This window comes from Gadus macrocephalus, chromosome 13 (genome assembly GCF_031168955.1).
Source record: "Gadus macrocephalus chromosome 13, ASM3116895v1".
NCBI lineage: Eukaryota > Metazoa > Chordata > Actinopteri > Gadiformes > Gadidae > Gadus > Gadus macrocephalus.
In genome coordinates, this window is record NC_082394.1 from 14,869,895 (window position 1) to 14,882,388 (window position 12,494).

The following is a 12,494-nucleotide window of genomic DNA, read 5'->3' on the forward strand; positions in this document are numbered from 1 at the left end:
CTCATAATTCCCATAGATAATTCCCACATATATTGAATGATGCCGAGATAACTTGGAAAACTATCAAGGAAATTACATCCTCCAACTTGTATACATCAAAACCAACTACTTGTATGTCATTGGCATAGGTCTATTTCCCAAACCCTTTTTTCTCCCAGAGGACTATCATGATACTAACAAAACGTGTTAACACATGAGCACATAGAAATTGACAGTCAAACAGACACCCATAAACACTCACTCACACACAAATATTCACGCACGCGCATACACACACCCACACACTCAGACCGTTTTTTTGCCTCAATGTAAAGTCATACCATCTACCGTATCAATAGAAATATTGGGCCAGGCTTGCAGATTTACAGGAGGCGACAGTATTCGTATATATTTTTTAGTTTTCTTCTAGCAAAATGTTATATTTTGCATCAATGGACCACTAATTGACAATAACATTAAAACAATGGTGTTTATTGATTTTAAATGATCATGTTTTTCTTTCCAGCATGGTAATAAAATACCTAATATGTATTATTTGTGAATGATTGATTGGGATAGTAAATCCCCCCGTATCCTATCCAGCTGTTGAAGGGTGGTGAGGGTGTGCTTTCTAGAGTCCAAGTCCACACATCATTTCAAACAAACATTTAGTGTTCTTTGCATTGAGCAGTCCACACATCAAAAATAAACAAGTCTTAAAAAGTTTGGACAACACCTAGAGACATCTTTCAAAAACGTCCTCACCCTTGAAACACCAGGTTTATTAAACATTTTGTTCAACACAAAGTTCTAATTACAATTTGAGCAACCTTTTGTGAGGCGTTCCCTCATTGAAAAGGTAAAAGCAAATGAAGGATGCACACCAGATCCATGACATGTCATTAGTTGACATACTGAGGAACAGTATGTATACGTTAATACAAAAATATTGAGAATAAATAGTATTTATTGACACCAAATAAAACGTGTGAACCTTGGAAAATACTGTACAAATGTTTTTCATTCACTTCAATATCCTGTTAGGACGCTGTGAAACTTGTTTCGCACATTTAAGTCCCTTTGCCTTTTACAAGTAAGTACAATACATTGTCTGGAGGCTTATAATTGAACTGACGACTCAAAAGTAACAAAAAAAAGGTGTCAATCACAGTGTCTCTTAGACTGAAGTCAGACTGAATCACTCAATACGCCTATCATTTTGGTTTTGTATTTATCAGTCTTCCATCTTCCACTACAATATTATATGGCACTATAGCACAAAAAACATATATATCTATATATATGACATTTGTTTGCATTTGTATTTTACTATTCTCAGGCTGTAATGGAAAAAGTAAATTCAATATATTATTATTTTTGCTATTTACACTTTTTACAATTCAAAGCCAGTTTGTGTATCGAGACTTCATCCAGTCATTATGTATAGGCACAAGTAAGCATTTTGTTGCAGGCACGATAAGCATTCATAAATGCTCAGGTATATGTAGAATACTTTTAAAAACTTTTTTAAAGTTGCCGTTACAGAGAGGGTATATAAAGGGGTTAAGAGTTGAGTTAATGTACCCAAGCCATATGGTGAACATATGCAGATCATGGTGCACACACCTCTGACAGAATGCCATGACCATGAAAGCTATAAAATAAGGAATCCAACACAACAAGAATGCCGCTATTATGAAGCCCAGCTGCTTAGCTGCCTTATGCTCTTTGCGTATTCTAAGTGACTGGATCCGGAGACGTGATTGGTCAACAAAACGTTGCCAGGTCTGTTTCATTGTCACACCGTTGGCTTGATTTGATGCGGTCTCCTGACTGGTTTCCTCCACCGAGTGGGTTGACTGACTAACGTCTTTGTTGTACATGACAGTAGTGTACTGCTTTACCTTTGGTAGATGGCCTAAGTCAAATTCGCCACTTACTGAGTTTGGCACTGTAACACGACACTCATTTATGGATACGTAGTGTTTGATGTCATTATGCTCATCTAAACATGCTATACAAGCTGACCCCCCCGGCAGACTTGGAATAGTCGTCGTGTTGGTCTGCTTCTGCAACAGGAGTTCCGGAGAACTCCTGTTGTTCTTTCTTGATATTTGTTCCGTTGTCATCATGAGCATTGACCTCTGAGCACTTTCCTTTTGAGATTTCAGAATTGCCATTTCTTCGAGAGAATATCTTTGATCGAGGGTGTTATGATCCATCAAGTGGTCATTCTTAGTATATCTACCCAAAGGGTCTTTGTTTCTCACTGGTGATTTGCAAGCACTTACCTCTGGGTTAAGAGCGCTATGTTCAATCTCATTATCGCCAAATGAATCGGTTGGATGGACAATCCTCTCTCTCTCTCTCAGATGTTGCCTGACTGCCAAGTAGATGTGCGTGTAGAACCACAGCATTAAAAAAGAGGGCACATAGAAGTTGAATATAGCAGTAATCACTTTGAACCAGGTTACGAAGCGAAAATCCGTATCACATTTATTCTCATCCTCTGGTTTGAGGTCCACGGGGGTGAACCATCTCCAACCTAAAATAGGAACAATCCACATCATTGACAGCAGCCAGGCCCCAGAGATCATCAGACACGCCCGTCCCCTCGTTCTATACTTTAGGTACTTCAAAGGTTGCCTGACCGACCGATAGCGATCCAAACATAATATGAAGAGGTTGAAAATGGAGGCTGTGCTGGCCACATAATCCATGATGAGCCAAAACTGGCAGACTGCACGGCCCAGCAACCACTCGTCCCTCAGCAGGTACACCAGGTTCAGGGGCATCACCGTGGCGCCCACTATCAGGTCGGCCACCGAGAGGCTGGCGATGTACAGGTTCCCTACAGTGTGCAGGCTCTTCTCCCTCCTGACGGCATAGAGGACCAGAAGGTTCATGAGGACCGTCAACAGAGACACGAGCCCCAAGAACACTCCAAGCGCTGTGCTGTACACAAAGTCCTGCAGGGACAACGTCTCATTGCTCCTGGTGTCATTGTGGAGAACGCTCCAGTTGTGGACGGCGTTGTAGATACCACTGTTGAGGTGGAGGCGATCCAGAGAAGCTGCAAAACCAGGTTCCATCATGGTAGTCCGGGGGTGGGCGAGACTGCCCCCTCACGTCACATCAACACCTGGGGTTAGTCTCTTCACGCATCCCTCCGCGCCAGAGGGTTCAGTCAGCCTGAGTAATAGTCAGGAGCAGCGCTGCTTACATTAGGCCCTGTGAATCCAGCTTGTTTGGAATCAGACAGCCGTGTTGCAATTGGAAATGACTCCCTTATGCTTAATCGAGGAAATGTGTCTTCACATTCCAAACAGTTACAGCCTAGGAATATAGAAGGGGGAAAAAAACAGACAGGAACACACAGTGAGTACAAGTTACATATCAATGACTGTATCACTGGAGACTGGAGTGAAATATACATAGGTTGTGTAGTGTAAAGAGCTATGACTATGTGTCTAGGAAAGAAGTGCTCAAAAAACAGGGGGTAGAAATGGAGAGTTAATGTGGGTGTAATCTTTATTGTCATCATATTTTGGAAGCAGACCGACCAGCTTGAATAACAGCTCGATAGTAGCAGTATAAATGTGCTTTTTGTTTACTTTCGCCTCTGCAAACAGATTGCAGATTAACCGCAAATCAAGTCATGTGACACATCAACACTCTTCATCCTGATACTAATACACTTTTTACTAATAATACACTGTTCTGCTAACTAGTTACAAAGAGAAAATGCAAGCTAAAAAAGGTTGCTATAGTGATGCTGTGTGAAATCTTTCCAGAGCAGACGCCTTTACAATACCATTATATGTTTAATTCCCTTCACATTTAAAATGGTTTTATTTTCTGACTCATTGAAAATTTATTTATTCATCTTTCTACATGGCTATACATAGTTATTCCCCTAACAATGATTATGCTTGGTCACATGGCATTATTCTCTTATCTCCGTTAAGATGTCTGTGTTTCTGTCCGTCTGTCCGTCTGCCTCTTTCTATCTTGCCATATTGCTATGTATCTACCATCTCTTCCCCTTCTCTCTCTCTTGCCTTCTTCTTCTATCTCTCTGTCACTCTAGCTCAATCTCTCCCTCCCCCCCTTATCTATCTCTCTCCCCCTCTCTCTCTCTCGCTCTCACACTCTCTTCCACAATGCATCATGACCACACTGGCCGACATGTCTGATGATCCTTACGCAGAAGTAGGAGTGTGGAATGGGACACCATGCTGTCGAGTGTTGTTTCTCCAACAGCAACAAAGTGCGTCCCATTGAGCAGCACAGTCAGCCTAGTGGAGTCTTCACATGCAACAATGAGAACATGCTCATTATCTTCGCTAAGATGTGTCAGCGTGCTATAGTACTTTTATCACAGTATTTATGCTTATGTCATAAAGTGGCTCATACATATCTTATTTTACTTTTGTATCGCGCACCACATCTGTTAGGAAGAGTATGACTAATATTATAAATTACCTTTTTTATACTTTTATTTTATTCTATGAAGATGAATTAACTTTACCAATTTTTAATTTTTGAAGTTGATGTTCTTGTCCCAAATCAGTGATTCCTGTGAATGCTTATGGTCATGCTATGACCATTGCTTCACACTGTCATTCTATGACAGTACTTCCTCCTTAGATTATAATGCAATTCATTTACACAGTTACAGACATGCATTTCACTTGGATAAATGATGGTGAGGTAAACTAACATAGAACACTAACAAAAACCTAAATCTAAAAAGAAACATTTAACAGCATATGGGACATCTGGACAGGAGAATTTACCTTATGAAAGGTCCAACTATTCACAACTATTAATATAATAATAATATAATAATGAATATAATTGATTGTGAACTATTGTGAGTTGCAACTATTCAGGAGGTTGCAGATTGCAACCACCTGAATGATCTCCCTATCCTTTTCCACCGACAATGGTGGCCTGGAATGGCCTGGATTGGGTACGGTGCCAGTAGGTAAACCAGTTTAACCCAAAACAAGACGGTATCTTTGGTATAGACACCATGGTCACCGTACACATATTATTGGTCATTGCTGCAGTAACAGCCTTTACATTTATCCACACACAATCCTCTTACTGAATCCATAATGATAAGCTACATCCATAGACTAATAATTATTGCCATCGTTTATATGCATTGATCGTTCATCTCGATAGCTATCGGCGCTACAAGCCAATGTTTACCTGCACTACGGTACGTTAATATAGGTTGCTTTTGATAACCTGTGTGCACTTGTATTGCAACAGTTTTGTTTTGGATACCAAGGCTCTCCAAAAAAAGAATATCATACTTTAAGTTATTGAACAGGGAGGAAACTGCAAAAAGCTTTCAACAAGCTTTCATTATCCCCGTCGTCCATTAACTGCCATTAGCTGCACTATTCTACACTTGGATACCAAAGTGTGATCTGGGCTATGTATGAAGATGGTAGTGCAACATGGCGGCCTCAGAAGAGCACCCACCCCATATAAAGGGCTCGTTCTATGGTAAGGAAAACTGGAATCATGATGGAATTATGCTCTAATTCAAATGAATATTATATTCCACTTCTGCCAACTCCATTAAACATTAACTTTTGAATGCATTAAACCCTTACTCTATTGAGCACAATAAACCCAAACCATATAACTATTAAACCTTGATTGAGTAACTTTCAGAGTCAACCAGCATAAGAGACGCATAGCGTTTAGACCTACATGGTCACTCTTTTGGAGATCAGCTGTTCATGCGCTCTGGAGATTTTGGACTGTTGTTCAATGGTTCAATGGTCGGGTTGGATCTCTGCTCAGGGTCTCAAGTATAATCGGTTTTCCCATCAATATAAAAAAAAACTATGGATGATAAAACAGGGCCATTAACTGTATCTCTGTTTTAGACCAAAAAACTAAAGCGAGAAAACTGGCCCATTTTCAGTAGTCATTGGTATTGGCATTGAGGCATTTTGTAAACAAATTGTTTGCCTGTAGCTTCAGATGAAGCTGAACAAGTAAACTAATTAGTCAGTCGCATAATTCAACGCATATATATATATATATATATATAATTCTTTATTTCAGACCCAGGAGGATCCATATCAACACAAACAAAATAAACAAATAACCAAACACAGAGTAAAAAAATACACAAATTCACAATATTCAGTGCCGAGCATACAGACATGATCGCCGATGGTTCCACAGTCTGGAAGAAAATCTAACCGAACTGCATAGAGGGTTGGCCAAAACTGCAATTAAGTTATTTTCGGACTCGGATGCCCTACACATAAATCCATACATCAGGCCACGTAACACAGCAGAGCAGGTAGGGACCCCAACACTTACAAACATTTGGCTTGCGCTGGAGCTTCTTGGAGCTCTCAGCAGTAGCCTCATGCTATCATTATAGGCCACTGTAAGCTTTCTAATGCTGCCTTGTTTATAACGACACCACAGGTGGGCAGTATACAGCGGCGTACAATACGCTCGAAAGAGTGAGATTTTAACAGGTACAGAGCACATACTAAACCTACGGCAGAGCATGTTTGCTTGTGCATACAACTTCCGACGCTGCCTATAGATATCCTTGTCATCAGACAGGTCATTTGACATAATATGGCCCAAGTATGTAATTTCACTGCACACACTGAGTGCAGTGCCAGACAGATAGAAGTCAGGGAAGGTTGACTAATCAGCCAAAGTCTGCATATTCATGCGGGGGCTGCATTTTTTTCAAATATGGCGCATTTTCACCGCATAAATTGCAGATTTCCACGCAAAAATGCGGCGCTTGCATGATTTCATAATCCCTGCATATTCGTTGCAAAAAAGTCACATATATCTTAGCAGAAAGTTGAAAAATGTTGCGTTTACTTCACACACGACCAGCCATTTCCCCCTGTTGCCATGGGAACGTTATGAAGTGATGTAATTACGCGACGTAAACGTAATCGAAAAGCTGCATTTTTCGCAAGTTCCCGCATTTTTCTGCAAGTTCCCGCAATTTCATCGCATGAAATTGCATAAATATGCTGCATATTTCATCGCATTTTTTAAGAAAATATGCCGCATAATCAAGGATTTTTGGCCGCAACTATCCCATGTTACCTCCCCATGTTACCGCAACTATGCCATGTTACCTCCCCTTCTCTGCTTTGCCCGCCCAGAGATTTGGCCCGCCAATGAGACAATGAGCTACGACTGTTGTACACTTCTTTATTAATTAGATTACCGTTCTGCTGTTGGTGTTATGGCGCATAACACGTCGGGTTCTCTGACGAGACTCGTAATAGGGGCTATCATAGCCATGGTTGAGAAGGAATTTGGGGAACTTTGGCTTTGACTCACTGAAGTAAATGAACCGCGACATGGAGGAGAAAGGGATTGTTGCCCACGATTGTCTCCCGCTGGAGCCCCCCTGCCGTGAGGCACCACCATCGCGAGGCACTACCGCCGAAGGTCGGTGGTGCCTCGGCGCTGCCCGCTTCCGAAACCATCAACAATCCCTTTCTCCTCCATGGTGCTGTTCAGTCTACTTCAGATTGATGTGGAAGTGGAAGAACCAGAGACGTCGGAGAACCAGACAGTCGTTTGAGATTCATAATATCGTCTGGAGGCGCCATAACACCTGTTGGTGTTATGGCGCACAACACGTCTCTGGTAGTTCCACAACGAGACTCGTAGTGGGGGTTATCTCAGCCATGGTTGAGAAGGATTTGGGGGAAAGGAAATTTGGCTTTGACTCACTGAAATACATGAACCGCGGAATAGAGGAGAAAGGGATTGTTGCCCGCGATTTTCTCCCGCCGCAGCCCCGCTGCCAGCTGCCGAGGCACCAACGTCTCATGAGACAATCACGGTCAACAATCGCGGGCAACAATCCCTTTCTCCTCCATGTCGTGGTTCAGTCTGCTTCAGATTGATGTGGAAGTGGAAAAACCAGAGACGTCGAAGAACCCGACGTGGTCGTTTGAAATTCCTAATATCGTCTAATATTGCCGTGATAATATATATTAAATGATATAGTTATCTATGTATAATATGATATTATTGAGATTTAGAGCTCCTGGACTCCCGCCAGAGCACCCAGAGTGTTCTAGAATATTAACAGAACATGGCCAAAAGCTGTCTGCACCTCGCCATTGCGATACATCCACTGTAAACACGAGCGCATGGTACCGTGGTCGCAAGCTGCTCAGGACCACACCCCCACCCTCCACCTTGACCCGCCTCTAAAAAACGGCGCATTTGGAGAAAGCTCAATGTGCGACTGGCTCATAGTGGCTGTATTTCTGCACCAAGGCTGAATCTCTTGAAAGTCTTCAAATACTGTATTAAGGGCCCACTAACATCTATATATAAGCATCCATAAATTAGCATGCAATGGGACATTTAAGTTTTGCCGCCCAACTACAATAATATATTTTTATCACACTGACTAGCTATCTTTAGCTTAATCTTAAACTACAGGCGACCAATTAATTTTGCAAATTATTTTGACAGTTGAGTTCTCCCCATTTAACTTTTATCTGAAAGGTTTCGATCCACATTCAGTTCGGCCTCTCCAGTGGTGTAACTTGGGGTCTTCAATGGAAATTACCCCAAACCGAAAAAACTTTTAGAGAGCTCTCTATACTGTAGAGAATTTATCCCCAGATAATAGGGAATTTTCTGTATTATTATGTCTGTAATATTAAACATTATCAGGAAATTGGCATATTTGATAAAAAATCTATTGACACGTTAATCTTTTAGATTAAATTTAAATGATATAAATCAGGCGTTATGATAACACAAATGTACTGATGATATAAAATGATCTGCAAACTAAATTATTATCCCACGGTTTAGCCATGTGACACAACAAACTCGAGAAAAGATAGGGAAAAAATATGGGAAAATACAAAATATATGAATCAACAAAAGGTGTGCGACCATGTGGATGAACTCATTATAAACAACTTATACTCAAACAATAAACCTGCATTCAATTGAATGATTAACCACAATAAAAAAGCATGGATTAATCAATTAGTTAACATATCGTTAACAAATCAAATCATAAGTAGTAGGGAGAGCGAGCTGACACCGCCATCGGTGTGTGAATGTGTGCATGAATGGGTGAATGTTAGGCAATATTGTAAATCGCTTTGGGTAAAAGCATATAAATGCAGTCCATTTACCAGAGAGAGCGAGAGAGAGAGCGAGCGAGAGACAAACAGGGAGTGTATTTGGCGTTTTAGCAAAACAATTTGAAGTGCGCCTACTACATGACATTTGGCACAATCAGGGCGCAGAAAGCTATGATGCATCAAGTTTGAGGAAATGGTATTCATGCATGATTAAGATTAACATTATGTTATTAGGCTAGATCCAGATAAAGAATACTAACACTCCTCTTTGATATTTTTCTTTGTCAATTTGTTTTTCACTCCATTGCAAGGACATACAAGGGCTTCATCATATATTCTTGGAGGGGCATCTAAGATGGCACTTCATGAGTATGTTTCATCAGAGATGCAACTGGGGGGAACCTAATGTTTATCACATTGTAGGGGTACCTGTATGACACCATATCAAATGTTCTCCACTGGAGGGGCCACCATTAGGAGACGTCCCCACACACTCGGGCACCTGATTTGGCACGTCATGTTTTGTCCCCTGTAGCAATACCCTGCATCCCATGTTCTCTACTACAACGCCGACGACGTCATGCAGGGGTGGCACGGAGGGGGCCCCCTTCTCCATTCGAAGAGCACCCACCGGGACCACATGTTCCCTTCTAGAATGGCCCTCATTAGGACAATTTATCAATTTTCTCCGCTCTAGTGGTCGCATCGTCATCATTTATTGCATGAAGGGCCACCCTAGGGAGCACTCAATAATTGTGGTCTGTGTTAAGGGTAGCCGATAGGACACCTGCTCTTATTTCTGCCTATCTAGACATCCCTTTAGCAACACTTTTTCCACCATGGGGGCGCCGGGGGCGGGGGGGGGGGGGGGGACCTGAAAGATTACCCTGTCCCAAATGGTGTATGGTTAAACTCAGGTGGTAGAAACGTCCTGAGTGTGTCTTGGCAGGGTTAAGTGTAGTGAACAAAATGCAGGGATGGCCGGATGTGGTTGAGGTTCTGCCTTGGTGCGTTAGGTGGGATAAATCACTCATCAGGCCCAGATCAGAAAATGACTCTGTACTAAAGTATGTAATCTAAGGGAGCGTAGCTTGCTATGACTACACCTGTGTTTAGCCATACCATGTCTGAGGTGAGACTGAGATGGACCCAAACCACACTGGAAAAAGTCTGGGAGAATGGATGATGGTACACCACATAACACATAAGCTGATAATCTTTTTGATATCACAAACCACACTCGTGCCATCCTTATCATTACAACCATAATTGTATTTGTGAGTCCAGTAAAACATTTCCAAATCAATCCTGGCCCCCTTCCATATAGCCCATATCCTCTATTTGGCTTCCCCCCCCCTCCTTCTCCTCCTCCCAATCCTCCTCCTCCTCCTACTCATTTACCGCTCCCTCCTCTTCACCCTGAGCTTTGGAATGAGAAAGGTATAGAACACACTCAAAGCCCCCAAACTACACTCACAGAGAGCTGGCAGATCAAAGGTTGTGTACACATAGAAGCCATGCACTGCTTGTCAACATAATTTAACACATTTTCCCTGGCTGTCATCCAACTTCTTATCTTCATTGGATCGTTATGCCCTCTGCCCTGCACTACTTCACGGATCCCCATCGATCTCATTGTAATGCTGCCTAGCAATTGATTTAATGACACTGTCGAGAATGCTCTGCGGAGTTCTCTTGTATGTCCCAATACTATAGGGTTAGGGTTAGTTGTAATACCATTAATGGTATTACATTCGATTCAATGGTATAAATACCATTGAATCAAATACATGTCAATATGGAATAATTCTTAAATATTCATTTAAGGCAAGGACATGTTTTGATAGATTTCTGGTGTGCATAATTACGATCTCACCCTTTGTTCATAGCTATTTTAGATAAGACTTGAAAGTCTCATTGTCTCATTCTGCTTGGAATGGATTCACTTCGTGTCGTCAGCCAAAACTGAAACGGTAATCATGCATGTACATATTTGGCTCTTTATTGCCAGAACTATACAATAAACTAATTAACCAACATGACTGTAATTACCATTGGGCTAATGTCATTGGTGTGATTATGAGTGGGCGGATACACAGCGTTAATTATGATGTTGTGGGCTCTATTTATAGCTTATATGAAACATGTCAAATAGTAGATCTTTCCTTCAGAACAAAATCCACCTGTTCACTACAATCTCCGATCACAAACTTTCCCTTATTTTGGTCTAAAAACTGCTTTTTCAAATGCTAAATCCATGTCGCTGGTCCCCTCTGTAAGTTTACCTTCATAAAAGACAGAGGCAGGGCTATGTCATATTTCATAAAAGAACTTTAAAAGACATCGGACAACGGAGCTTTTGGTTTCATTACATTGCAGCTATAATCTAAGAAAAACACAGGTTGTCAAAGCAAACTTACCCATGAAAGACGCGATAATGCCATAAGTAGAGGAACACCGTTTTGCCGCAGTATAGCCTATCGATTCTGGACAATTTGGAAAATCTGAAATCCTTCGGCGCGATCTTTGCACCGCACACGAAACAACCATCACTCCTCCTCTCTCGGTCTCTAATGCCCTCCCCCCCCCCCCCCCCCCTGTTTCTAACTCATCCTCCTTTCCTGCGCTTTGGCGGCATCTAGGAAAAGTCTGCATTCCATGACACACACAAAGTAGACTAAACACAAGGTACTGTTCCTCGCAAATGCAATGATATCATATATCATACGTGTGTGTGTGTGTTTTAGTGTGTGTGTGTGTGTGTGTGTGTGTTTTAGTGTGTGTGTGTGTGTGTGTGTGTGTGTGTGTGTGTTAGTGTGTGTGTTAGTGTGTGTGTGTGTGTGTTTTAGTGTGTGTTTTAGTGTGTGTGTGTGTGTGTGTGTGTGTGTGTGTGTGTGTGTGTGTGTGTGTGTGTGTGTGTGTGTGTGTGTGTGTGTGTGTGTGTGTGCGTGTGTGATTGCGTGTGTGTGTGTCTGTATGTATGTGTGTTTTTATCAACTGACATTTCTAATGATATTCTTCTATTCAATGTTTGAACTGATTTTTTCCATTGTTTGAGAGGCTGCTAAGGTCGTTCTTACTGATGTGGTGAGTGGTTTGTGAGTCAGCAGTGAAGAGAATATATATATGATCGTTCGGCTATATATAGACTCATCCAACAATTAAGTTTTTAAATATATCATAGTCTTAATACAAAATGTGGTCGTGACTGAGATCTGAGATGGCACTGAGGCAAATATTGTCACTATAAGTAAGCCAGAATGTAACTTCCAATAAATTCATACACAATTACAAATAAAACAAATATATCAATATTTTATATAAATAATACTATTATTTAATATTTTTTGAATTCATTGCGTTGTGCTTCCC

At 41.3% G+C, this 12,494-nt stretch overlaps 1 protein-coding gene across 2 annotated transcripts; it reads right to left on the reverse strand.

The window, feature by feature from the left end:
* Positions 1-161: 161 nt before the first annotated feature.
* On the reverse strand, positions 162-11,679 carry hrh1 (histamine receptor H1). Of its 2 annotated transcripts, XM_060069529.1 has the most exons (3): positions 11,543-11,679; positions 4,186-4,287; positions 162-3,315 (listed from the first exon to the last, which is right to left on the reverse strand). In XM_060069529.1, the coding sequence occupies exon 3, from the start codon at positions 3,072-3,074 to the stop codon at positions 1,464-1,466; it is 1,611 nt and encodes a 536-aa protein (XP_059925512.1). In that variant the 5' UTR covers positions 3,075-3,315; positions 4,186-4,287; positions 11,543-11,679; the 3' UTR covers positions 162-1,463. The 2 variants fall into 2 exon arrangements, with proteins under 2 accessions (XP_059925512.1, XP_059925511.1); XM_060069528.1 differs by lacking the exon at positions 4,186-4,287.
* Between the last annotated feature and the right edge of the window lie 815 nt (positions 11,680-12,494).